The sequence below is a fragment of the Glycine soja genome, chromosome 5, assembly GCF_004193775.1.
Source record: "Glycine soja cultivar W05 chromosome 5, ASM419377v2, whole genome shotgun sequence".
NCBI classification, from domain to species: Eukaryota; Viridiplantae; Streptophyta; class Magnoliopsida; order Fabales; family Fabaceae; genus Glycine; species Glycine soja.
The window spans coordinates 34469650-34497535 of NC_041006.1; the positions used below are offsets into that span (position 1 = coordinate 34469650).

The 27886-nt window shown below is 34.2% G+C and overlaps 5 protein-coding genes across 6 annotated transcripts; 2 read left to right on the top strand and 3 right to left on the bottom strand.

Annotated features, from left to right (window-relative positions):
* Nucleotides 1–7602: 7602 nt before the first annotated feature.
* LOC114411336 lies at nucleotides 7603–8544 on the bottom strand. Its single transcript, XM_028375045.1, has one exon. The coding sequence runs from the start codon at nucleotides 8542–8544 to the stop codon at nucleotides 7603–7605; it is 942 nt and encodes a 313-aa protein (XP_028230846.1).
* A 5975-nt stretch (nucleotides 8545–14519) lies between these two features.
* On the bottom strand, nucleotides 14520–16585 carry LOC114412687 (60S ribosomal protein L35a-1). Its single transcript, XM_028376682.1, has 5 exons — nucleotides 16449–16585; nucleotides 15984–16019; nucleotides 15600–15828; nucleotides 15477–15519; nucleotides 14520–14737 (listed from the first exon to the last, which is right to left on the bottom strand). Exons 1-4 carry the CDS (start codon nucleotides 16478–16480, stop codon nucleotides 15478–15480), a joined length of 339 nt encoding a protein of 112 aa, XP_028232483.1. The 5' UTR covers nucleotides 16481–16585; the 3' UTR covers nucleotides 14520–14737; nucleotide 15477.
* Nucleotides 16586–17899: 1314 nt separating this feature from the next.
* LOC114412688 (thioredoxin O1, mitochondrial-like) lies at nucleotides 17900–21100 on the top strand. 2 transcript variants are annotated; one of them, XM_028376683.1, is made up of 7 exons: nucleotides 17900–18150; nucleotides 18241–18306; nucleotides 18476–18526; nucleotides 19005–19084; nucleotides 19326–19370; nucleotides 20285–20379; nucleotides 20837–21100. In XM_028376683.1, the coding sequence occupies exons 1-7, from the start codon at nucleotides 17949–17951 to the stop codon at nucleotides 20844–20846; spliced, it is 549 nt and encodes a 182-aa protein (XP_028232484.1). In that variant the 5' UTR covers nucleotides 17900–17948; the 3' UTR covers nucleotides 20847–21100. The 2 variants fall into 2 exon arrangements, with proteins under 2 accessions (XP_028232484.1, XP_028232485.1); XM_028376684.1 differs by lacking the exon at nucleotides 20837–21100 and having other exon boundaries at nucleotides 20285–20383.
* Nucleotides 21101–23430: 2330 nt separating this feature from the next.
* LOC114411337 (pentatricopeptide repeat-containing protein At3g16610-like) lies at nucleotides 23431–25659 on the top strand. The gene has a single exon (XM_028375046.1). It carries the CDS (start codon nucleotides 23431–23433, stop codon nucleotides 25657–25659), a length of 2229 nt encoding a protein of 742 aa, XP_028230847.1.
* A 1216-nt stretch (nucleotides 25660–26875) lies between these two features.
* Nucleotides 26876–27622, bottom strand: LOC114412689 (60S ribosomal protein L27-like). The gene has a single exon (XM_028376685.1). The coding sequence runs from the start codon at nucleotides 27533–27535 to the stop codon at nucleotides 27128–27130; it is 408 nt and encodes a 135-aa protein (XP_028232486.1). The 5' UTR covers nucleotides 27536–27622; the 3' UTR covers nucleotides 26876–27127.
* Nucleotides 27623–27886: the final 264 nt, after the last annotated feature.

Below are 27886 nucleotides of genomic sequence, written 5' to 3' on the forward strand. Positions count from 1 at the left end.
CACTACCCATCAATTACCAATCCTCTATATACATGTTGTTTTAATTCAGTCAAGGATAGTAATTTTAAATTTGTGCCATGTCTCTTTTGGAGTACAACATAATATATATATATATATATATATATATATATATATATATATATATATATATATATATTCCTACCATCCTTCACTGTGTGTGGCTTAATTACTTGCCAATTTAAAATTTTAAATAGGTTCTCACTAGCATCAACAAAATTGACAAATGGGATCACAACAAGAAATTAGATGAGACTTTTAAGAACCGATAAATTAAATATTATATTATACTTTTGCATGAATTGAATCCGGTGATATCTACCTAATTTTCAGCCTTTCATTTTAATTTGAATGTGTTTTAGATGAACCATTATAAAATTGTTTTGTAATAAAATTGATTTTCAAGAAAAATTATTTATGTTGGGATGTTTTTGTCTTAAAAAAAAGATTGGAATAAAAATTAGGACTATGTTGGGTTGAAATAACGTAAAAGTTACTTTTTAGGTTTTATTACTTCTAGTCAAACTGAGGCAAGTTTTTTTTAATTATTTTAATTAGTTCTTTTAGCTCTTCGTTGATTGTCGTTTCAATTCTTGTTATAAAATCAAGTTCAAGAGCAGTTAAAATTAGTTATTGTTATTTCCACCATAAAATCAAACACACTCTATGTACAATGTTTGATTTCAATTATACAATGTGTTTATCCATGTCAAAGTAGAAGTGCAAATCGTGGAAGCTTCTATGTCTTTAACGAAATTAACGTGAAAATACAAGGTTATGCATATCTTACCTACAAATCCATGCATGTTATGAGTGCTTTCCAAAGCAATTTATTATTTTTTGTATGTTTGGTTTTCTGTCTCATGCTCTACCTCACACGTCTTTCATGAGTAATATTTTAAATCATTTTTTACTGAAATTTAATATAAATTTAAATCAGTGTAAGATTAAAATCAATGTTTCGAAGTGAAGTGATTTATATTAAGATTTTTTATTCTGAAAACAAAATAATTATACAATTCAGTATATTTTTTTTATCTAAGACACAAAAACTACCTATCTTCACCTTAGAAAGTTGTTAGATTTTTTTAATTAAAAAAAGTAGCCAGAGTTTAATCTTTTTTAATTAATATTATTTTAGAATTTAAAATCTTAATTAGAGTTATTTAGTAAATAACCTTAACCAACTACCTTAATGTATTAAAAAAATCGCCAGGCGATAAAATTATGGATAAATAAAATTAGATTCAGCACCTTTTGGATGGTTTTAAAAAAAAAATGAAGCCTTACCTTTTCTCATTCTTTATTAGTGGACTTCGAAACCAAGGTATATATATTGTACTACTTGATACCAGGTCAACTTTATTAGTGGAATCCAAAAAGAGTTACATAAACTCTTTCACTTAATAAATAGTTCTTTATATAAGTAAACTTCTCTCGTATATGCAATCCTCCTCTCTCTTCCATTTTAACAACATTATTAATCGTAAAATATGCAGTTGCTTATTTTTAAATATGAGAAATGTTAACCATATTTTTAACACACTTTCTTTTTAACTTTTTATTTTATTAAAAATTATTAATTTTAATGAATCACACTTATCATTTAATAATTATGTATCTTGATTTAGATATAAGATTCATCAAAATTAATAATTTTAAAAAATTTAAGTCAATAAAATAAATATTTGAAAAAGAGCATTATTAGAATTCCTCTTTAAATATATAGCTTACAATATTAGAGTTGTTGTTAAGAGTTTTTTTACTTGAGAATTTAGTAATATACGAACAAATTACGTACATGTATAAATATACCGACATTATCTACATTGAGTCTTGAAGAATGCGAAACTTTTATACATAACAAAAATTTTAACTAGCATTGCTCTACGTGATTATCGTATGTCTAACAAAATATGATTTGTACCGTCGAATCAATCATGGTGGTCAAATTATATATATTTGTTTTCTTCAATGCGTCAGAACTTCACATTATTGATATAAAGGACGTTTCATTCTACAATAACTTTGCAGTCAATCATTCAAAATAATGGAGACAGGTTGTTAAAAATATTTGATTTGCGATATAAAAAGAATTTGATTTGATTTTCAATTATTTATTTAACTTGTTATTTCAATTTATTGTTAAAATCATAAAAGTTATATTCTTGACATTATTTGTGTAGGGGGGGGGGGGGGGGGGGGGTCCGAATCTCTACTTAAAAACTTAATTGAAGTTGAATCGTTGCCACTAAAAATAATGTACTTTTTGTGTCGCATCAACTAAAAATTATTATTATTATTATTATACTGTCATGGTCCATAAATATATGTCGGACACAAATTCATTACCTTATGCAACAATTACCATAAAAATCAAGAACCCAGTGTATATATACAAACTCATTTGAAACAACATTTTTAACAAAATGATGATTAAGTATAACTTATTTCGATATATATGATGTTAGTAATTGCATAGCATGCCGCGGAATAAAACTGGACTGAAAGTCTCTCAAACAAATCAATTATTGATCTCAGTGCATGGAACAAGGAGAGAAGAGAAATCTCAGACTTTGGGTAAAAAAAAATAATCAGAGATGACTAGGACGATGCTGAAACCGCATTTGCATGTCCCACATTAAAATTCTTGATATTATGCGACCTTATGAAGGTAATTCAACTGATAAAGATAAAAGTACTTTTTTTAGTTTCTAAACCTAAAAAATTCTCAATATTATGTAAATTGGAGATAACTCAACTAATAACACTGAAGTATTTCGACAATCTTCTTTAGAATGTAATACGTATGATCACTACACTATCATTTTAATTTATTTTATTGCATTTAACTTTTAGATAAGGCAATCCCTAAACGTACGGCTAAACTTATATTTATAAACAAAAACTCTTGATATTACACGAGACTATATAAACCCACGAGTACGTGGATTATTATGTATACATCAATAGTAGTGTACTGAACCTCTCTTATTAAATCTCTTTCTATTCGTATGTATCTATAATAATCGTACGCAACATGTATGGCCTATTCCTGCTCCATTTTTTTTCTTTCTATATACACTGTATATGAAAAAAAAATTCTTTAGAGAAGACACGTACACTATCAAATGCTTCGACCGTGTCAACTATTTTTATTCTTTAAATTCGATGAAACTCTAAAATGAGATATATTCTATTTATTGAATGACTGCAAACACCCAGTGTTGCTGTCTACTAATTTTGGACGGTGTGTCACTCTATTTTATTTTTTAATTTTCAAATTCATCATAATACCGCTGGCATTTTGTAAAATCATACTATTACCTTCTTCATCCTTGACTATAAAATATAGTTGACTAATTTATAATTTACTAAGAAAGTTAATTAATTTAGTTATTAACATTAAATAAGTTTATAATTATAATAATTTTCTAAATTTATCTTTTATTTAATTAGGAACTTATTGATTTTCTTCAATCTCCATAGAAGAGAGAAAAAGATAATTGAGGATATTTTAGTTAAAAAATAATTAATACACGAGAAATAAAATAAAATCTTATAATAAGGGATAAAAATATTTATTAATTATGTCTTATAATAAAGAAGTATAGGACAGGAGACTCAGATGGAAAACATTTTTTAAACTAATGCACAAGGTGGTAATAATTATAACAAAAGTTAATGAAGTTTGAAAATTGGTTTAGGGTGGGACAGATGGGTGTGAGATGTATCTCTACTTACTTGATTAGTACAACATGATGGAATTTATAAGTGGATTTGGCAGAAGGGGTTCCCCTAAAGGTGCAGAGCTTTGTCCGTATTCCCTCAAAGCAAAATTTGAATGTGCTATGTGTAGAAATGGAGTGGAATCTAAGGATCACATTTTTGCATGTGGCGTTTTTGTTTGAAGTGATGGGGGTACATGCACTCTTACAAGGTCTCACTTTCTACAATATTTTGGTGCTTGATGGTATGCAATCGGAAAAATATAAATGTCTGGGGTGTTCGGTTTGGTATGCTGTTATTTGGGTTCTGTGGGAGAATAGAAACCAAATTATCTTCTCAAACAAAAAGCAAGATGCAGCTGAGATGTTTCAACCTATTCTGCTTTTTTCGTGGAAATGGGCTTCAGATAAGTTGCAGTTTTCGTACCCTTTCTCATGTTGGTGTGGTGACACAAGTTCATGTTGGAACACACACTGTTCCTCACTCAATTGCAAGAGATGCAATTTACTCCCTCTCACATTCACTCGTGTATCACTCACTGTTTTCAAGCAAAGAATTGCACACCTACACACTAGAAATAGCATTAGAGACTGAGAAAATGATAGAATGAATAATCCTCTTTATTAAGATGTATGTATGTCTTTTTATACAAGAAAAACAGAGTAACAACCCTTCACACTTAGGCTAGCACTTATAACAGAATTTTAAAATTCTGTTACTCTCTCTTATATTCAAAGTACAAACAAATTTACATCACACAAAACAGAATTAAACTCTCACACCCTTCCTTAATTCTGATCTCCTAAGTTCATCAAGCCAATTCTCTCCCTTAACATTTTAAACCTCTCCCCTTTGAGGGGTTTGGTTAAAATATCAGCAAGTTGATCAAATGTGCAACAGTACTCCACTTTCAATTTCTCTTTGTTCACTTGATCCCTAAGATAGTGAAATCTTGTTTCTATGTGTTTGCTTCTACCATGAGAGGTTGGATTCTTTGACAGGCTTATAGCTGACTTATTATCCACAAAAAGCTTCACTCCATCACTCTCCTTGATTTTTAATTCTTGTAATAATGTGTCCAACCAGACAGCTTGACAAGTACTCATTGCAGCTGCAACATACTCAGCTTCACATGTTGATAGAGCCACTATGGATTGCTTCTTAGAACACCACGATATTGGTGCTGCACCATACATGAATATGTAACCTGTAGTACTCTTTTTGTCATCTTTGTCTCCTCCCCAATCCGCATCAGTATATCCCACCAATTCCTCTGAGTTGCTATTGTCTTTATTTGGAAATAAAATTCCAGTATTGATGGTCCCTTTTATGAACCTTAGAATCCTCTTGGCAGCTAGGAGATGAGGAATTATGGGTCCTTTCATATATCTACTTACCAGTCCAACAGCAAATTCCAAATCAGGTCTTGAATGACCCAAGTACCTGAGAGAACCAACAATCTGTTTGAACTCAGTTGCATCGACTTTGTCTTCCTTGCCCTCCTTTTCAAGTACAAGACCTGCCTCAGTTGGTGTTGCTGCTGAATTACATTCAACCATGTTGAATCTCTTCAATATTTCTGTTGCATACTTGCTCTGGTGCATCAAAATTCCTCTCTCAGTCTTCTTGAATTCAAGTCCAAGGAAATAGGATAGAACCCCCATATCAGTCATTTCAAACTCACTCATCAATTCCCTTTTCAATTCTGCTATTTCACCTTCATTACCTCTAGTGATCAACAAATCATCCACATAGAGGCATACAATAATGATATTACCTACTGATTTGGATCTTACATAGACTCCAAACTCACAGCTACACTTATCAAAGCCAATCTTCATCATAAAACTGTCAATTTTCTTGTTCCAAGCTCTTGGGGCTTGCTTAAGTCCATAAAGAGCTTTTCTCAACCTGAGAACCTTTGACTCTTGGCCAGCTATAGAGAATCCATGTGGCTGAGTCACATAGACCTCCTCATCAAGAGGACCATTTAAGAAAGCACACTTCACATCTAGTTGGTGCATTGTCCAATTCTTTAGGCTATCAATTGCCACTACTGTTCTAATTGTCTCAATTCTAGCAACTGGTGCAAACACCTCTCTGTAGTCAATCCCAGCTTTCTGTAAAAATTCTCAGCCACAAGTCTAGCTTTATACTTGACCACCTTGCCTTCTGGATTTGTCTTAATCTTATAGATCCACTTCACATCAATGGGCTTCTTCGATTTTGGTTGAGATACCAGCTCCCACACTTGACTTTTCTCAATAGATTTAAGCTCTTCTGTCATAGCTTCAACCCACCTCTGATCAGTCATAGCATCTTCAAAATTTATTGGTTCTGCTTCAGAAAACAGAGCAAAATGTACAAGATTCCCATCTGCACTTACATCAACATCAGACAACATTTCAAAACCTTGAAATCTAGTTGGTTTGGGTGCATTTCTCTGGGGTCTCACTTCTCTTTGAGTGGTTTTACCATTCCCTTCACTTGTTTCTTCCTCTTCTGACCTTATCATTATTGAAGGTCCCTTCATTTCAGTATTCTGCTCCCAGTCCCAGCTTCTAGATTCATCAAATACCACATCCCTACTGATTATTATCTGCTTACTCTTCAGATCAAACAGCTTATAGCCTCCAGTTGAGTGATATCTGAGTAAGATCATTTGTTCACCTTTATCATCTAGCTTCCTTCTTAACTAATTTGGGATATGCCTAAAACAAAGTGATCCAAAGATTCTGAAATGGCTCACATTTGGTTTAGCACCACTCCAAGCTTCTTCAGGTGTTATTCCTTCCAATCTCTTTGAAGGGCTCCTATTCAAGATGAAGACAGCTGTAGACACTGCCTCTCCCCACAAGTACTTGGGCAGACTCTTGCCTTTCAACATGCTCCTTACCATATTCATTATGGTTATGTTTTTTCTTTCTACAGCTCCATTATGTTGAGTTGTGTAGGGAGGAGTTACTTCATGAATTATGCCTTTTTGATCACAAAATTTTTGAAATTCTGCAGAAACATATTCACCACCACCATCTATTCTCAATATCTTGATCAATGAGCCACTTTGCTTTTCTGCCATATTTTTGAACTTCTCAAAGACTTCAAAGACATCACTCTTCCTTCTTATTAGGTAAACCCATACTTTCCTGGTCAACTCATCAATAAAGGATATGAAGTATTTGTTTCCACCAAGAGATTCAGTCTGCATATGGCCACACACATCAGAGTAAATCACTTCAAGTTTCTCCTTTGCCCTGATTGGTACATTTTGTTTGAAAGTGCTTCTTGATTGCTTACACTGTAAACAGTCATCACATACTTCACTAGGAGACTTGATCTGAGGCAAACCCAACACCATTTCTCTTGAGTTTAGCTTAATCAAATCTCTAAAATTTAAATGGCCAAATCTGTAATGCCATAACCACTCTTCACTGTTTACTGTAGTGGTAAAACACTTCTGTTCTATCACATCAATCTCAATTTTAAATGTTCTATTTTTTGAAAGAGGGGACTTCAAAATGAGCTTGTGATTTCTGTCAAACACTCTCAACATCTTGTTTTCAAGCTTAGTCATAAAGCCCTTTTCTAATAATTGACCTAAGCTGAGGAGATTACTTTTCATACGTGGTACAAAAAGTACATCAGTGATGCAAGAATGACCTCCATCCTTTGTTTTGATAAGGACCTTCCCAATTCCTTCAGCAGTCAAGATTCTATCATCAGCAAATTTGACTTGGCTCTTCACAGATTGATCAAGGTTGAGAAACCACTCTCTTCTTCCTATCATATGAGTGGAGCAACCTGTGTCTAGGTACCAACAATTATCACTTGCCCCTTCAATTTGAGTAGTTACCATTAGCAGTACCTGTTCAGTGTCATCATCTTCTTCTTGAGCCAATTTTGCATCATCACCTTTAGGTTCTCTTTTGTTATTGGGTTTGCTATAACACTCATCGGCAAAATGCCCAAACTTTTGACAGTTAAAGCATTGAATACTTCTTTTGTCGATCTTCTTTCTATTTGAAGAGTTTTGGGAATTGGATCCCCCTCCTTTCTTGTGGTCCTTATCACATTTCCCCTCCATTTATTGCTCTTTGCTTCAGTTTTCTCTTTCTTCCATCTATCACCATGCTTATTTGGATTAGACCGTGCTTGCAAGGCTTGTTCACTTTTCTTCTCATTTATCCTTTCATTCATTCTCTGTTCATGAGATTCCAAAGATCCTTGCAATTCCTCTAGGCTAAGCTCTTCAAGATTTTTGGATTCCTCGATGGCTACCACAATATGGTCGAACTTAGGTGGCATGGTTCTAAGCACCTTCTCTACAACTGATTGCACAGTTATCTTTTCTCCATAGCCCTTCATTGAATTCACCACTGTCTGCACTTTTGTGATGTACTCAGCAACTGATTCATTCTTTTCCATTTGTAGTAGTTCATATTGTCTCCTTAGAGTTTGCAGCTTGATCTTCTTGGTTTTTGTGGCTCCTTCATGAGATTTTTGTAGAATGTCCCATGCTTCTTTGGAGGTTTGAGCCATTGCTATCTTTTCAAAGTTAGCAGCATCTACACTTTGGTGCAAAATAAAAAGTGCCTTGCAATCTTTCTTTTCTTTTTCTCTATCAACATCCTTTTGTTGATCTCTTGCTCTCTCTCCCACAGGTATATAACCTTCTTCTACGAACTCCCAAACCCCTTGGAATCGCATCACCACCCTGATCTGAATCTTCCAATTTTCATAGTTCTTTCCTGTGAGAACTGGTAGATTTGCAGGAATTGAGCCAAATACTACAGCCATCAAAGAACACCTCCAAGAACCTTTCTTTAGCGATTCTTGCCCCTTCTATCGAAACCAATGCTCTAGATACCAATTGTTGGAACACACACTGTTCCTCACTCAATTGCAAGAGATGCAATTCACTCCCTCTCACATTCACTCGTGTATCACTCACTATTTTCAAGCAAAGAATTGCACACCTACACACTAGAAATAGCATTAGAGACTGAGAAAATGATAGAATGAATAATCCTCTTTATTAAAATGTATGTATGTCCTTTTATACAAGCAAAACAAAGTAACAACCCTTCACACTTAGGCTAGCACTTATAACAGAATTTTAAAATTTTGTTACTCTCTCTTATATTCAAAGTACAAACAAATCTACACCACACAAAACAGAATTAAACTCTCACAGTTCATGTATTTTATAATGATCATGGTCAGATAGCGGGATGTGATTTGGAAATCAATTATCATGGTTTTTATTTTATGTTTATGATTTCATGCCATTTTCTTAATCCTGCCTAGGTTAGCTTTGCTATTCTTAGCCGGTCCCAAGCCCGGATAAAAGGAGAGGGTTGTGTTAGGCTTTTGACAGCCAACGTAAAACTTTGTCGAATCTCTATGACATGGATCAGTTACGTAATAATGTGAATGTTAGGTCGTTGCCCGGAAGCAACGCGCTGTATGGCTCGAGTACAGTGTCAAAAGAGCAAGGGCCGCTGCATCGCCGCCCGGATGTAGTGAAAAGTAAGCAAGGGTTCCCACATTTTCGTGAACGGGTGTGGGTAAAGAAGCTAGTTCATGACAGGAGGATTCGCTTTGGTACATGGAATATAGGCACACTTACTGGAAAATCTATGGAAATAGTGGATGTTATGGTGAGGAGGAAGATCAATTTTATGTGCCTACAAGAAACTAAGTGGACAGGTGAAAAAGCGAAAGAATTAGACAACTCGGGATTTAAGCTGTGGTATACAGGAAAAATCAGATCAAGAAATGGGGTAGGGATTATTGTGGACAAGGAGTGGAAGAAGGATGTCGTAGATGTAAGAAGAGTAGGAGATCGTATCATAGCCTTAAAATTGGTAGTGGGACAGGACACCTTTAATGTTATTAGTGGGTACGCACCTCAGGTTGGGTTAGCAGAACACTTTAAGGTAAAATTTTGGGAGGATCTAGAAGGGGTACTTCAGGATATACCCCAAGGAGAGAAAGTTTTCCTAGGAGGGGATCTCAATGGACATGTAGGTAGCGTGGATAGAGGTTTTGAAGGGGTGCATGGGGGTTTTGGCCTAGGGGAGATGAATGGGGAGGGTAAATCCATCTTGGAGTTTTCGGAGGCTTTGGATCTTTCTATAGCCAATACATGGTTTAAGAAAAAAGAGGAACATCTTATCACTTACAAAAGTGGAGGGACATGTTCTCAGATAGATTTCTTCCTTATCAGGAAGTCTGATAGGAAGTATTGCTTGAACTGTAAAGTTATCCCGGGAGAGAGCTTGACTACCCAACATAGAGTTTTGGTTATGGATGTAAGAATTAGAGATAGGGCAAAGAGAAGAAGTCCTATGGTAGCACCAAGGATCAAATGGTGGCACTTGAAGGGTGAGAAACAAGGAATCTTCCAACAAAAGATATGGGAGGGATGGTGTGGACAATCACAAGGAAGTGCAAATGATATGTGGAACAAGACGTCCCAAGAGATTATTAAAGTGGCTAAAGAGACGTTGGGTGAATCTAGAGGTTTTGGACCTAGGGGTAAAGAATCGTGGTGGTGGAATGAAAGTGTTCAGAGCAAAGTTAGAGTAAAAAATGAGTGTTTCAAGGAGTGGTCTAGGTGTAGAAATTCTGAAACTTGGGATAAGTATAAGATAGCTAGAAATGAAACCAAAAAGGCGGTGAGTGAGGCAAGAGCCCAAGCTTTTGACGGACTATACCAAGCTCTAGGAACCAGGGACGGAGAAAGATCTATATATAGGCTTGCTAAGGGTAGAGAGAGGAAGACTAGAGATTTGGATCACGTAAAGTGTGTTAAGGATGAAGAAGGCAAAGTCTTAGTGCATGAAAAAGATATCAAGGAAAGGTGGAAGGTGTATTTCCACAACTTATTTAATGATGGATATGGATACGACTCTAGCAGTCTAGACACAAGAGAAGAGGACCGGAACTATAAGTATTATCGTCGGATTCAGAAACAGGAAGTAAAGGAAGCGTTGAAAAGAATGAGTAACAGTAAGGTGGTGGGGCCAGACAACATACCTATTGAAGTGTGGAAAAATCTTGGAGATAGAGGTCTTGAGTGGCTCACCAAACTCTTTAATGAAATTATGAGGTCAAAACGCATGCCGGAGGAATGGAGGAGAAGCACGTTAGTGCCAATCTATAAGAACAAGGGGGATATACAAAATTGTGCAAATTATAGGGGAATCAAGCTCATGAGTCATACCATGAAATTATGGGAAAGAGTGATCGAACGGAGATTAAGAAAAGAGACTCAAGTTACTGAGAATCAATTTGGTTTCATGCCGGGAAGGTCGACCATGGAAGCGATTTATTTATTACGGCGGGTGATGGAGCAATATCGCATGGACCAACAAGACTTGCACTTGATTTTTATTGACTTGGAGAAAGCGTATGATAGAGTGCCTAGAGAGATTTTGTGGAAAGCTCTAGAGAAGAAAGGGGTTAGGGTTGCATATATTCGAGCTATCCAAGATATGTATGATAGGGTATCGACTAGTGTTAGGACACAGGGTGGAGAGTCAGACGATTTTCCCATCACAATTGGTTTGCATCAAGGGTCAACCCTTAGCCCCTACCTTTTTACCTTAATTCTGGATGTCCTCACGGAACAAATCCAAGAGATAGCGCCGAGATGCATGCTATTTGCAGATGACATAGTCCTCATTGGAGAGTCGAGGGAGGAGTTGAATGAGAGGTTGGAAACTTGGAGACGAGCTCTAGAAACACATGGCTTTCGCCTAAGCAGAAGCAAATCGGAGTATATGGAATGTAAGTTCAGCAAGAGTAGGAGGATATCTAACTCAGAGGTAAAAATAGGAGACCATATTATCCCTCAAGTCACACGGTTTAAATATCTTGGGTCTGTAATACAGGATGATGGAGAAATTGAAGGGGATGTGAATCATCACATTCAAGCAGGATGGATGAAATGGAGAAAAGCATCGGGGGTGTTATGTGATGCAAAGGTACCGATCAAGCTAAAGGGAAAGTTTTATCGGACTGCGGTAAGACCGGCGATTTTGTACGGAACAGAATGTTGGGCGGTCAAGAGCCAACATGAGACTAAAGTAGGTGTAGCGGAGATGAGGATGTTGTAGTGGATGTGTGGTAAGACTCGACAGGATAAAATTAGAAACGGAGCTATTAGAGAGAGGGTTGGAGTAGCGCCTACTGTAGAGAAGATGGTGGAAAATAGACTTAGGTGGCTTGGGCATATAGAGAGAAGATCGGTAGACTCTGTAGTGAGGAGAGTAGACCAAATGGAGAGAAGACAAACAATTCGAGGCAGAGGAAGACCCAAAAAGACTATAAGAGAGGTTATCAAGAAGGATCTCGAACTTAATGATTTGGATAGAAGTATGGTACTTGATAGAACATTATGGCGGAAGTTGATCCATGTAGCCGACCCCACCTAGTGGGATAAGGCGTTGTTGTTGTTGTTGTTGTTGTTGTTGATTTCATGCCATTTTCTTGAGAAGTTGGTTTCTGTGACTCTATCTGGGAAAATAATTGGTTTTGGGTTCATTGCAATACTTTAGGGGTGTTAATTGTTTTTTTATGGCTGTTAGTACTTTGTAACTTTTGAGATTTTAATAGACATGAGTTGTTGTTGCAAAAAAAGTATTTTTAATTTTTATATTTACAATAAAAATATAAAGTAAAAGTAGTATTGAACTATTGGTTGATATTATTTAAACAAATTTGATTTTGTCAACATACTTTTGAAAAAAAAATCTAAATGTAAATCACATTGGAGTAAACTTATTTTTATCAAACTTAAATTAACAACATATTTTTATTTAAATTTATGTTTGTAAACTTTAATCCAAATATGTATCATATGCGTAATAATAATTGAAGCCAAACTTAATAGCAAATGGTGATTCATCAACATCTCTCCTTTACAAATAATCTATTGATGTTTTATTATTTATTTACTTATTTTCTTCTTATCACGTCATGTTACGTATTATATTTATAATTTTTTTTTTCTCTTGTTAAGTGATTATTGGATTTGAGGTACCTAATCAGGTCCAACTCAAACTTTTAAAGCACTTTTGAATTATGTTGGACCAACGCTAAATGCAAAGGTTGACCAGAAAGGAATCTAATTCCTAATTACTCTTACCATCTTCATAATATTTTTTGAAAAATAAAAAACATAGTTGTAATTATTTTCTTGCATTTTAATTTTCAAAACATTTATAACCGCAACATCATATTTGCTTCATTTTAATAGCAATTGTGAGTAAAACTAATGTTAATTACATCAATCTTTGGAAAGAACAATCCCCTAACTTTGTACCTAAGTGTGTATTTTTTTTTTTTTGGGTGTTGCAAGTGTGTTGTTAGAGAGGGAATGAATAATGTGTATGGTGAGTGAAAGTTTAGAATGTTTGTGCAATTTGCAAATGGTCGATGAAAAACAAAAAACAAAGTAAAGACAGTTGAGAAAACGTGTGATTATTACAAATATTTTTTGTTATTAATTTTTTATATTATTTTTAATTAAAGTTATACATTATATTTAACGCTTGATTTTGTTTGTGCTTGCAAATTTGCCACCTTTTTCTTTTACTCCATGTAAGAAAAAAAAAATAGTTTTGTCCTTGTAATTTTTTAATTTTTAGTCCATCTACAATACCGATGATGTGATACTACTGTAGAATGGGTTGATAACAACAAATTGGCAGTGACTTGATAAACTTTACTAGCTAAAATTAAAAATGAAACCTTTGGAAGTTACATGACTATTTTGGAGAAAAAAAAATTACAGGAATAAAAGAATAAAGACTTAATATATTTTTAGTTATAATAAGTTAATACTTTTTTATTTTTGGTCTCTACAAGTTTATTTTTTTAATTTTAATTCCTGTTGATGTTTTTTTTTTAATTTTGATCCTTAAAAAATATTTTAATCATTTTTAGTCTATAAATTTGTATTTATTTAATGTTAATCCTTATAACATTCTAATTTTTTCATTTATAAGCTCGTTAGTTCATTTACAGGGACCAAAACATTATATAAGCCTTGCAACCAACTGAAAGGGATAAGTTGTGCTTAACTAGCAGATCAGGAGGCTGGTTTGCTTCTCTTAGGACATGATTCAACTTGCTAGCAGTATCAGTTAAAGACCACCATTGAAATGGAAAGCAAGGTGTATAGGAGAACAACCCTCAATAAAGAGATGTCTCTTGCTTTGGAATCAGACTCTAAATGTAGTTGGTTAAATCCACGGGATTTTGCAATATGAATACCAAAAAAAATATTTACAGCTGAATCACGACACACCTCTCTACAAGCAACTAAAGCAGAATGAGCAGAAGCAAGGTGGAATCCCAGTTGATCTTTCAGCAATCCTCAACGGGAGTCAAAAAAGTAATTATTAAGTGATCCATTAAATTACAATATAAATAACAATTTTACTTATTTACCGACAGAATCTTCGTTGCTTTTGATAAGATAGAATATCTACACCATTGCTAGAATTACAATTCGATTTTATATTGATTATTCATTTAAGATAATGTGGTATATACAATTATCAACTACCACTATTTCGTAATCCCACTTAAACATACCGAAGACATAAGTTTATGCCTTTCAATTCTAATTTATACCATACCAGCTGGATATCTGACATTACATGTCTTCAAAAAACTATTTCTGATATAACACGCACTACTACGAAGGATACGGGTGGGTATTTTGTCAAATGTAATAATCGGTTAAAAAAATGCAAACATACGAGCTAACCAAATCCACACTTAATAGTAACGAATATATAATCTTCATAGACAATAACCAGGATAACTGAGAAAACCATTCTGTCCCATGAACGTCTAAACAGTAAGAAAAATTCTCAAAAGTTGACAGACGACAACAAAATTATAGAAAATGAAACAAAAATCCTTGTGCCTACAAATCAGCTGGGACTTCTACTGAGCGTTTTATCACCTGAATCTGCAACAAAAATTTCCATGTAAAATTAGGGCAAGTACACAAAATCCATGAAGATAAGTAGAATTAGTTACATCAAGGTCATGGACAAATCCTGATACCATACAAACAAGCATCTGACCACAAGGATAAATTGGAGAGTTTCTTTTCACTCTTTTTATTAAATCCGGAATACATTTTTCATAGCTAATGAATAACATCATAAAATGTACAACTGTATCAACCAGAGGCCTCCTTTCAAAATTCACCCAAAAAAAATCATTATCAAAGAAACAATGGAGGACATGAAACAGTTATCATAAACAGTGTAAATCATAAGCTTCATGTAGCATTGCAAACAATAAACAGTATTTCTTACCAGCCCTAATTTATTCTCAAAGCAAAAAATAGACGGTTACACAAACCAAAGATGCATATTATATTTACCATTATTTGTTGCTTCTCTTGGCTAACATGTAACAGTAAAAAATATTGTTTTATAACATCTGTTATTAAACTAGCAACATTGGCATACGGTGTTACAGATAAGAGTGTTAATAAATCTATAAAAGGAAAAAACAAGTGAACAAGTCAAGCATCGATGTACAACAGATGGATAATCAACATGTATGTTATATAGACATTTGGAGATCCAAGATGCAGTACATCCACAGACAGAACACATGAAAAAAAACACAGGATTTCGAAAGAATATTACATAGAACAGATAAACAAAACTAATTAAAGTCAAAGGAGGGATTACCTCATATGTTACTTGGATACATGAATACTCTTACTCGGGCTCCCTGGAATGCATCCAAACTCAAAAAGGTCAAATACCATTAAGAAAACCAACATAATAATACAAGCAATGTCAAATTATTACCATTGATTTGGGTGGAAGGTTCGACTTGAATTTTGCACGGACAATACCACTGTTACCATGAGGCCTTGTAACCTTGCCCCATATGCAGCGGTAATGGCTTCCATTCTTCTTCACCTTAGCCTTGTAGATATAGGCCATTTTCTTGCCAGCATACCATGCTACTTCTTCTTTGGCATTCACTCCCTCAATTTGGATCAGGGATGTATTTGGATACTGGTTTGACTTGGACCTGAAAAACACCACCAGCTTATCACAAACCAGACACCTTCCAAACTAATGCAACTAAGCATCTTCAAACCAGACATTTCATTTACAAACAACTAAACATAAAAAAAGGGAAAGCAAAATCTTGATAAAACTAGCAGGGCAACAAGAAGTTTTTACCTTTTGTATCCAAGGATTGTACCCCTCACGTAGAGTCTGAAGCAAAGGCAAAAAAGTACAGTGTTAGCCTAATTTCAACTAAAAATAAAATAAGATCAACCAAACCCAAATTAATATATTCCCTAAAACCCTAAAATCTAAAATGCTACAACTACAAAAAACCAGTATTGAAACCACTTTATTTTGCTGTAAGTGAAAAGTAAATTAATTTCTCTAGATCATACATCTTTCACTGAGACTAGCCATGAAATCAGTGCCGGTTGTAACAGTGACTACATTCCAATTCTAACAACCATCACTAAACCATACCCTAATAACAAATCAAAAGTGCAAATAATGAAGGAAAGTTTTTAAAAACAGAGCAAACTAATCAATTTAATAATTGACAACGGAATTTCGAAAGAAAAAACTAGAGTGTTACTGATAGAGCGTGAAATTGAGAACTAGGAACGAGAGAATGAATACCTGACACGTTCTCCTTGGCGTCCCTTCACCATTGCAGCTGCACCTACGAAGAAGCGACACACAAAAACAGCGACGACGGCGTGTAACCCTAGAACTTAGTCAGTGTGGATTTGTAGGGTTTTATAGGAAAAGCATCGAGAGACACAACAATTGGGTTTTGAGTGGTAAACCCGGCCCAGTTTTATTAGGCCCAATGAGAAGTTTTGAAGTATTGACCAAATAAAAAAACTTAATTGGGCAAAAAACATTGGTATTTTCCAGATATTTTGCATGCGATTTCCATAGCTGATAAAACACCAACTATTACTTTTTTTTTAATAAAACACCACCTATTACTAAATATAAATGCTTGGGAAGTTTATGATAAATTTTGAAGAATTTTGATTTAAATTGCAAGACTATGGTTTAAGTGAATTGTTTTTTTGTTTTGAAAAACGAGAATTTGAAGCTTCAACTCTCAATAAAATTTAGACTTTATCTAATGGGTCAAACAAATTACTTTTATGGATTTTTAATCTATGTAAAGGAGAGACTAATTAAAAGCTTTAGCATGTTTGATGCTAGTTTTTATAAAAACTTTCGGCCGCATTGCTAGTTTTATCTTTAAAAAACATGTGATAAAATCCAATTAACGCACATTGGACGTATAAAGAATAAGAGCAAAAAATTGCGTTTAAAGTAAAGGACATGATACCTTATCTACGTTGTCCTGTTACACTTAATAGAATCTCATCAGACCATCAAATTTCAATATTTTTTATATTAAAATTATGAGATTTTTAAGAGTTAAACATCATTTATAGCTTTGATTATAACAATCTACCACAGTTGCAATGACAACTCATATTAAAAAATTTGTCATAGCTATAACATAATCATGTAAAAGGATATCAGAGATTTAAAAAAAAAAACATGATAAGTTATGTGCAAGTCAAAATTTATCACATGAATCAAAAAGACTAATTAAAGAATGTAGACTTACCCCGACTCCAACATTTTATCAAAACATATGTATCAAAGCAAAAAACATAAAAAAATTATAATTACATTTTCCCTAACATTATATATATATATATATATATATATATATATATATATATATATTAAAGGATTCCCTATCATTATATAAAACCAAGGTTTAGTTATTTTTGTGAATCTTAAACTTCTACTAATTTTTTAATTAGATCCCTAATTTTTTTTCAATTGATTCCTATTTGCTTTTTAATTAGGTTCCTCCATTAGGGACTTATTTTTTAAAAAAAAAAAAAGAAAAAGAAATAGAAGCTCAAGTTCCAATTGAAAAAACTTAATTCAATAACCTAATTGAAAATTATCAAAAAATCCAAAGATCTGCACATTGATTTAACCTAAAATCAACTGAACTTCAAAATATCGTGAAACCAGACATAAAAGATAATTTCAATATATACTTTAAAGAGACAAACATATTTTATTATATGAATTAATAAATTTGAAGTGAGAAAGCAAAGCAAAGGAGAGATGGCGAGACTCTTGGTGGTTCGATCCTTGGCGCTTCGGCATGTGATAAAGAATAGGGGTCGCCCACTCTTCTTCCACCGTCTTCTTCTCTCTCTCCCTTCCAAATCCTCTCTCTTCGCCACCACCGCCACCGCCACTGCTTCCTCTCAGCTCTCTCTCCTCCCCTCCTTTCACCACTCTCGCTCCCTCTCCTCCGCCGCAGGTCCCTCTCTCTCTCTCTCTTACATTCTACGTCGTTTGGTTTTTTATATGTAGTAATAACTGAAAGTCCAATGTTGAATCATTTTTGCAGCTCCTTCCGACGTTGTCCTTGTTAATTCTGAGGAAGAGTTCAACAATATCCTCACCAAAGTCCAAGGTATGTGTTCTCTGTATTTTTTATTTTTTTATGATTTCTAGCATTTCACTCTGATACAGGTTTTCAAATGTACTCTATTGTGCTTTTGTTCTGTTATTTTCTTATATGTATGTGATTAAATCAATGGAGAGAGCTGACTTCTCTTTTCTGATTAATTTCTGTCGAATAGATGACTCGTTGCATGCCATCTTCTATTTCACTGCGGCTTGGTGTGGACCTTGTAAGTTCCTGTGACTTTTCTTTTTGTGTTGTTGACTCACATAATTGATAAAGTCATCGTATAATTTTAATTGAAAGGAATATTTGGTGTATGATACCAAACACTAAATTACGCTGAACTCAAAAGAAGCATGCTTTGTGATGTACTAAAAACTGGAGATTCTGATAGTAGGTTTTGTCTAATAAGATTATGTTCCTAACCCCCTCATCTTCATGAATGCTCAAATTGAAAAATCCCCATGAGATCTCTTTATTGAAAACTTCAAATTTGCAAACAAGATTTCTGCCTGTTCTGGTCGTAATCAGTCTTTTGTTTAATCTGTCATTATGCTTGTGTTAAAATTATGTGGATGACACATGTAATGCCCATTGACAATCTGCTGAGAGGTGGTGTTCGTGCTTCATCATTTGTATTTTATTTTTTCTCTAGCTGTTGTATTCTAAAGAGAATTCTCACAATTTTTCTGGTTTCTGTTTAGGCAGGTTTATTTCTCCTATAGTTGGGGAGCTCAGTAAGAAGTACCCTCATGTAACAACATATAAGATAGACATTGATCAGGTATGAAATAAACCAATTTGTCAAATTTAGCCTTTCACTAATTTCATTGGCAACCCTTAGGTTTTTTGTTTTGAGGATCTGGTGGTTTCTCCCTTTTTGTTTTTGGTTTTCCATTAGTTTTTTGCATGTTAAAATTATGTTTTTGTATTGACGTCAAAATTTTCTTGCTTTATGGTATCAAGAGTTTGCTATGTACCAAGGTGGCTTAATCAACCATTACTTTTTTTTTCCATCTACCCAGGAAGCAATTCAAGGCACACTGGGCAAGCTGCAGATTTCATCTGTGGTAATTTATTTAACATTTTGTTAGAAATTTATGTGTTCAGATAGTGTTTGTGGCAATGAAAACTTTTTCACATATGTATACAGCATGATCTGGTTGTTGCATGTGAATCATGTTAGGTATTCATTAAAGGAATATGGCTGAGAAATTTGAAACTTCTCTCCAGCTATTTAGTTGTCGTTTTTATAAATGCATGTCTCTTTTTGTTTGTTTACATCTTTCGGGTGTTGCTTCAATGACCTCTATTATATTAAACTTTCTTTTGTCTTCCTTTTGCTCCTTCAATAGATTATTATTTCATTAATGAAATGGTGAAAACATAATGTGGGATAGACTTTTAAATCTTTTGATCATAGATGTCATACTCATATTCTAAGACCTAGTTGTAATTTGTATAAATACATGCTCAATTAGGTAAGCTATGTTTTCATTGTCAATTGTCTTTAATGTGCCTTATCAGTTTAAATGTGAACTGATTTATGTGTCATTAAACAAGTGTGCTACAGTAGCATTGATTTTAATATCAATTTGTAATTATGGAGTCACTGAAGATTTTGGCAATTTCAGACCATAAATCTCTGCAAAGCTTTTGGTAACATGAAATTCATGACTTGAACTTTTAAGATTTTATCTCTTCCCTTGCTTGATAACTTTCATGTAAATTAAGGGTGATTCTGGCTTGTTTCTTCTGTCATTAATGACATGCACTGGTTGAACCCCGAGTGATTCAGTTGTTTATATATAAATAAAGACATGTGTCATTTCTTTCTCTCTCTCTCTCTTTTTTTTTTTTTTAAATTCAGTGGAGACACCCAAGAATTTGCTTTATAATGTCTGCCCTTGCAAACTTGTATCTTAAATGTTTCTTCGCTGCAATATACCTCCTCCCATAATAACAATATTTTTACCTTCTGCAGCCAACACTTCATTTCTTTCAGAATGGGAAAAAGGCTGATGAGCTTATAGGCGCTGATGTTGCGCGATTGAACCATATCACAGAGAAACTTTTCAAGTAATCCTTCAGAGTTAGCTTCATGTTATGCTTTCTAAATATGATGCATTCACTGTGAGGCTGTTGTTTTCCTCCTTCCATTAGGTTTAACGTTGGTGGCTTTTCAAGTTGTAATGTTCTGTTCTGGATGTGATTACTGATCTGTTATATATTGTTGCTTACATTTGTTTTCCTTTTGTAATTATACATTTAGGTTTGGACAGGTCGCACACATATTCAAACCTACAAATTTACAATTACAATATATGCATGTGTAAAACATTCTTGCTTTGTAATTTCACTCACTGTAATCACTTGATCACTCCATTGCCTAGGTTGGCCCCCCTGCCACTCAAAAGAAACATTCTGTTTCAATCAATTGATATGCTTCTGCTTCTCACTGGATTTTTTGGCCAGCATAAAATTTTATTGTCATATATATGTTGAATTTTGGCTAACTAAGCTTTCTGTGTTTCAGGAAGGACTGACTTTGAATTTTGAACCGGGAATGATGATTGCTGAATGGACGATGAAGAGCTGTGGTTGCTTAGAGACTGTCTAGGCGTCCCTTTTGATATGCTGGCGTCTATGGCTTGGTTTAATATTGAAGTGTTTTGTGTAGGTCTGTAAGACATGGGATATTTGTTATACGTAATTTTATATAGAAGGAATATTGAGAAGTTGAAAATTCTTAAAACTTACATCATTCTAATTTATCTTCTATATTACACTTAATACTTAATTGCTGTATTGTAGGATTCATAGTTTTCATGTTTTCTTTCATGGTTTTTGAGCGTCATTTAAAAAAAATGATCATTTGAGGTCAAGCTTTGTTCATTCCGAGCGACCTAGTACTATGCGAAGGTGGACTTGCTTGTCCAAATCATCAACCTGAACGTCTTTTTTTTTTCCTTGCGTATACTTTCCCAACTAAGTTTCTTTAGGCTCTGCACACCACAAGGGTTTAACGAACGAAAAACAAAAACTTTAAATGTTATATAGATATTTTCTCAACTGCAGAGAAGGTGCATGAAATTTATATAAAATAAGCTACAAAAATAAAATAAAGAATAAAAGAATGATTGCAATGAATACAATTTCAGCATTCTCTGTCTTTGGTTTCAATCATCGTTAATGTCTTGTATACGTACAAATAGAACCTTGATAGTTGAAGATTGTAGACTTGGAGCTCTGAGAGATTAATATTTTGATTTGCATCAAATCTATGCAGACATTGAATATGTTTTTTTTATTATTATTGATTTGCATCAAATATATTTAAATTTAAATTTAATGTATACATGAAAAAAAAATCTTAATTATATTTCTTTTATATCAAAACATTATTCATTTTTTTAATTTGAAAGTATAAAATATTATATTTTTATTAACCGATAACATACTAGAACAAATACTTTTTGTTTATTCTTTTATAATTATTGTTTTTCATGTTAACATACTCTTAAATATTTAAATTTAATATTTACAATTTTTATACAATGATATTTAAAAGAAATCTATCTTAAATATTTAAATTTAATATTTACAATTTTTATATAATGATATTTTAAAAAAATCTATCAAAACATTCTTATTTTTTAATTTGAAAGTATAAAAATATAATTTTTAAGCAAATATATATTTTACATATATTGCATTAATCCATAATTTCATAGGTTGCATGGAAAATCATATTCAAACAAATTCATTTGGGTGATTTCATTTTATAATAATTGTTTATATATATATATATATATATATATATATATATATATAAGTGAGGGTATATTTATCGTTTCAATATATATGGTTTTTTTTGTTACATTTCAATATATATGATTACTATATAATAGCAATATCATCTGGATATTATATAAAAAATAACAATCTTAATATAGATTCAAACTAAATCAATTAATATATACGTAAAAAATAATGAATCTGATATAATCTTAATAAGCAAGAAAATATATATCCGTAAAACCTTTTAGTTTTGAAAACAAATCAATCTGAAAAGAAATTTGTGTAATAGTTGGAGCAATTACTTTGATTATCTTAGACGTTATTAGAAAAAAGTGCTTTAAAATTGAGGATCCTATATAATATCAATGTGTTAAACAAATATATATTTTACATGTGTTGTGTCAAATCATATTTATATACTCGAATAAATTTATTTAGGTGTTTTTTTAAGAAAATCTTAAATATTTATATTTAAATTTAATATAAATAACTATTACATGAATAATGTTTAAATTTCTTTTAATGTGAAAACATCCTTCAATTTGAAAGTAAGAAAAATTATATTTTTTAAATTATTATATATTTTCAATTCATCACAAGGTTATTTATATTATGCAAAAAGACTAAAAATAATATTTTATAAATTTTAGGAAATAAAAAAATAACTTTAAAATTTAGAAGATTAAAAAAATGACTAACATATTCAAGTCTTATAATTACATAAATATTTTTTCAACTACATAAAAGGTGCATGAAATTAATATAATATAAGCTACAAAAGAATTAAAGAATGAATGCAATGAATACAATTTCAACATTCTCGGTCTTTATTTCAATCATCGTCAATGTTTTGCATACGTACAAACAGAACTTAGATAGTTGAAGATTGCAGACTTGAACATTTTGATCTGCATCAAATCTATGCAGACATTGAACCTGCTTTTTTTTTATTATTATTGATTGCTTTATTTACGGGGATATATTCCTATATAATTCTTTTAATCTAAAGAAACTTGACAGTTGCAGGGGATAAAATAAGAATTTAATTGGAATAGACTTACGGTATATAAATTTTGTTATATTATCATCTAATTGTATAATTGAAACTATTTATGTTAAAAAATTATAATTCAAGTAATTTGTAGTTAGTTAGTTTTTAACAAAAGTAATTTCTAATTAGTTTATTCGTTGTAATCTCTTACCTAAGTTTCATTGGTACGGATCAAACAAATATTTTATTTATTTATTGTAGTAACATTTATTTTCTTTGAACACTGAATATTATGAGCAGCAGAGACACCTGGTTTAGATAAGAAACAGAGTTGCAGCATGAGGTTCTCCTTTGCACACTGCGGGCACCAACGAACTCATGCTTCCCCTAACAATGTAGCCACGCTTTATCATCATTCACAACACCCAACACCTATTATCGTTTCCTTGCCTCAGACTCCAACGCTTTCAAAGGACCACCGTGGAAGCCGATTAACCAAGTCCCATACTCAACCACTCATCGACCTCTTAAAGTCCTGCGAGGAAAGTGTCTCTCTTAAGCAGGCTAATTGCATTCATGGGCACGTTCTAAAATCGGGTTTTGGTGACCATGACTTGTTGGTGCTTTCGAATCACCAAATTCATGTGTACTCCAAATGCAATGACTATGAAGCTGCCCGTAAGGTGTTTGATGGAATGCCCCAAAGAAACGTGTTTTCGTGGACTGTCATGATTGTCGCGTCCAATGAACATGGCTACTACCGTGATGGGGTGGAGCAGTTTTGCATGATGATGGACCAAGGCGTGTTGCCGGATGGTTTCGCCTTCTCTGCTGTTTTGCTGTCATGTGTGGGGTATGATTCGGTTGAGTTGGGTGAGATGGTGCATGCCCATGTTGTTGTCTCGGGTTTTTTTATGCATACAGTTGTTGGTACCTCTCTTCTCAACATGTATGCAAAGTTGGGAGAGAATGAGAGTTCAGTTAAGGTGTTCAACTCCATGCCTGAGCGTAACATTGTCTCCTGGAATGCAATGATTTCTGGGTTTACCTCTAACGGTTTACACCTACAAGCATTTGATTGTTTTATCTACATGATTGAAGTAGGGGTTACTCCTAATAATTTTACATTTGTAAGTGTTTCCAAGGCAGTTGGGCAGTTAGGTGACTTTCACAAGTGTCTCCAAGTTCACAGATATGCTTCTGATTGGGGATTGGATTCCAATACTTTGGTTGGAACAGCTCTTATCGATATGTACTGCAAGTGCGGGTCTATGTCAGATGCACAGATTCTTTTTGACTCGAAGTTCACCGGTTGTCCAGTTAACACGCCTTGGAATGCAATGATAACAGGTTATTCACAAGCTGGTTCTCACGTAGAGGCTTTGGAACTGTTCACAAGAATGTGCCAAAACGATATCAAACCAGATGTGTACACATTCTGTTGTGTGTTTAACTCAATTGCTGCTTTGAAGTGTCTGAAATCCTTGAGGGAGACTCATGGGATGGCTTTGAAATGTGGATTTGATGCAATGCAGATTAGTGCAACCAATGCCCTCGCCGATGCATATGCCAAATGTGACTCACTTGAAGCTGTAGAGAACGTATTCAATAGAATGGAAGAGAAAGACGTAGTATCTTGGACAACCATGGTGACTTCATATTGCCAATATTATGAATGGGGAAAAGCCTTGACCATCTTCTCACAAATGCGCAATGAAGGTTTTGTACCCAATCATTTTACTCTTTCAAGTGTCATCACCGCATGTGGAGGTCTTTGTTTACTAGAATACGGCCAGCAAATTCACGGTCTGACATGCAAGGCTAACATGGATGCTGAAACATGCATAGAAAGTGCTCTAATTGACATGTACGCCAAATGTGGGAATCTAACAGGAGCAAAGAAGATTTTCAAAAGAATATTCAACCCAGACACAGTTTCATGGACTGCCATAATATCCACTTACGCCCAGCACGGTCTTGCTGAAGATGCCCTTCAACTCTTCAGAAAGATGGAACAGTCAGATACAAGGATCAATGCTGTCACATTGTTATGCATCCTTTTTGCCTGCAGCCATGGGGGAATGGTGGAGGAAGGCTTGAGAATTTTCCATCAAATGGACGTCACCTATGGTGTGGTACCTGAAATGGAACACTACGCATGCATTGTTGATCTCTTAGGCCGTGTTGGCCGGTTGGACGAAGCTGTGGAATTCATAAACAAGATGCCAATCGAGCCAAACGAAATGGTTTGGCAAACCTTATTAGGAGCATGTAGAATTCACGGAAATCCCACGTTGGGAGAAACTGCAGCTCAAAAGATTCTATCTGCTCGACCACAACATCCTTCTACCTACGTTCTTTTGTCCAACATGTACATAGAATCAGGACTATACAAAGACGGGGTTAACTTGAGAGACACAATGAAACAACGAGGCATTAAAAAGGAACCAGGATATAGTTGGGTTTCCGTGAGAGGTGAGGTTCACAAGTTCTACGCTGGAGATCAAATGCATCCACAAACAGACAAAATCTATGCCATGTTAGAAGAGTTAACATCCAATATCTAGTCCATGCATCGTCTAGAAGCCGAGTTCAGCTTCATATTGTAACATATGAATTGCATTTGTTGATTCATTTTAAATTTCAGTTACACTTTTTTCAGATCTTCAATGTTGTGAAAAATTGTGAATAACGATAGTGAAAAGTTGTAGGATACAAAATGTAACTATTATGTAGAAACATAATTTGATCATATTATGTAGCATAGAGCCATAGACTTTTTGTTTCTACATCATTATGTATGGGAATGAGTTTGGAATGGGGAAGGTGGTAGCGGTTAGAAGTGGGTATGCCAACAAGATTGATGGGATAGTGACATCATACGATTCACACCCAGGCCATGAATGATGGGGAAGCAAAGATTTGGAAGTGTCTTTCGCCGGATACAAGGTACACATTGGAATCAGATTAAGAGTTCATGAATAATGTAGTTTGCTAATTTGCCCCGTAAGTGACAGTGTAAAACAACTGGGAAACAATATTTGATTACTTTTATGATTTTTTAAATGAATTAAGAAGGGTTTATAGGAAGATTCAGTGCCTGCTGAATGCTGATGATGGTAAGACTGAACACAACCGCCGGAATGTCTCACCCTTCCAAATTTATTCTGATAGTTTGTTAATTTGTTTTCTTGAGTAAAATCTAATTTTCCATTCATCAACGTAAAATGCTTAGTGGTCACTTTTTTTTCGCTCTTAATCTTCTGATGAATGTTCAAGATAATTTACAAGCATCTCCTTGAAATACACGATCACTAACTTGTATGAATAGAAAAAGAGAATTAGCAAGAGTTTCAACTTTTATATGGACATTTTTTGTTATTGACTAATTTGTACAAATGATATAAAATCACTGTTTGCTTTATGCGCGTTTCAACAAAATAATAAGGCTATAATAGACCTCGCAGGGATGGACAGATCAGTAGTAGATCACACATTCAAATCTGCAAATTTACAATCAGAGGCACTAAAATGTACACTAGTTTAGATGGATAAAAAAAAAAAGAAAAAAGGGGAATTCCGTGTCAACAGCACTTGCATCATCATAAGCATATCGACATTGCTCACTGAATATTAGCTGATTCATATCAACATATGAATTGAACTTGGTGATTCATTTCAGTAAACTTCTGCCACAAGCTTTAATATTGTGGAAAATTGCAAACAATTGCAGAAACTTAGAAAAGATATTGGGGCTAAAAACGTAATCAAAACAAAAAGTGCTCATCAAACAAACTAGAAATTTTCATATCCGAATTGACACATTTTATGCGAATGACTCGGTATCAAAATATGTTCGCATTCATTTCCCCCGTAAATTAAAAGAAGGCAGAAATATTAATTAACAAAAGTCGGCGACGATAACAAATCTAAGAGCAGAATAATATTTTTGATAAGATTTGCAAAACACGGATACAATATATTAAAAGGCAACATTCCGAAAACCCTAATAAATAAAACCTCACGCTTTCGAAATCAGAATCTGAGTTTGGTGAAGAACCACCTATTCTTGCCGGTCTTGAACCTCTCCTCGAGGCGCTTCTTGGTCTCCTTGAGAGCGGTAACCTTCTTGTCCTTGGTGGCTAGAACATCGGGGGTAACAGCGTCCTTTAGATCCACGTCGAGCGTGTAGCGCGTGGGCATGAGGTGCTGGTAGTTCACGAGCTTCACGAAGGCCTTAACCCTAGATTTCTTCGCGGTCTTCTTCGCGGAGTCCTTCTTGATGACCTTGCTTGGGTACTTCTTTATTCCGGCGACGAGGCAGTGGCCGTAGGGGCGCTCCCTGGTTCCCTCGTCGAAGGTCCTCACGATCACCGCCTTGCGCCCGGCGTAGCGGCCCTGCAGGACGATCACGGCCTTGTTAGGCTTCAGGAACTTCACCATCTTCTTCCTCTGCTGGTGATGGATGCTCTAGGGTTTTGCTCTCTCTGTTCTGCTGCTATTGCTCCACAGGTACACAACGAAACCCTAGCTTCAGTTTTTATATCCACACAATACCGATAGGCTTTTTTCCCGGCTTCTGGGTTTAGGCCCATTGTTAAATCCACTTCAGTTTTCATATCAAGTTAGTATATAGTGGGCCAGCGTTTTTTCTTTGGATTTTTCACTTTGGGCAATTACTTAACGCATCCAATTATATGTTTGGTGCAACACCAAAATATGTAAAATCCCCATCTTACCCTTTTCATCTTACTCACTCTCTTCTTCTCTCCATCTTTCTCTTCTCTGCAGACA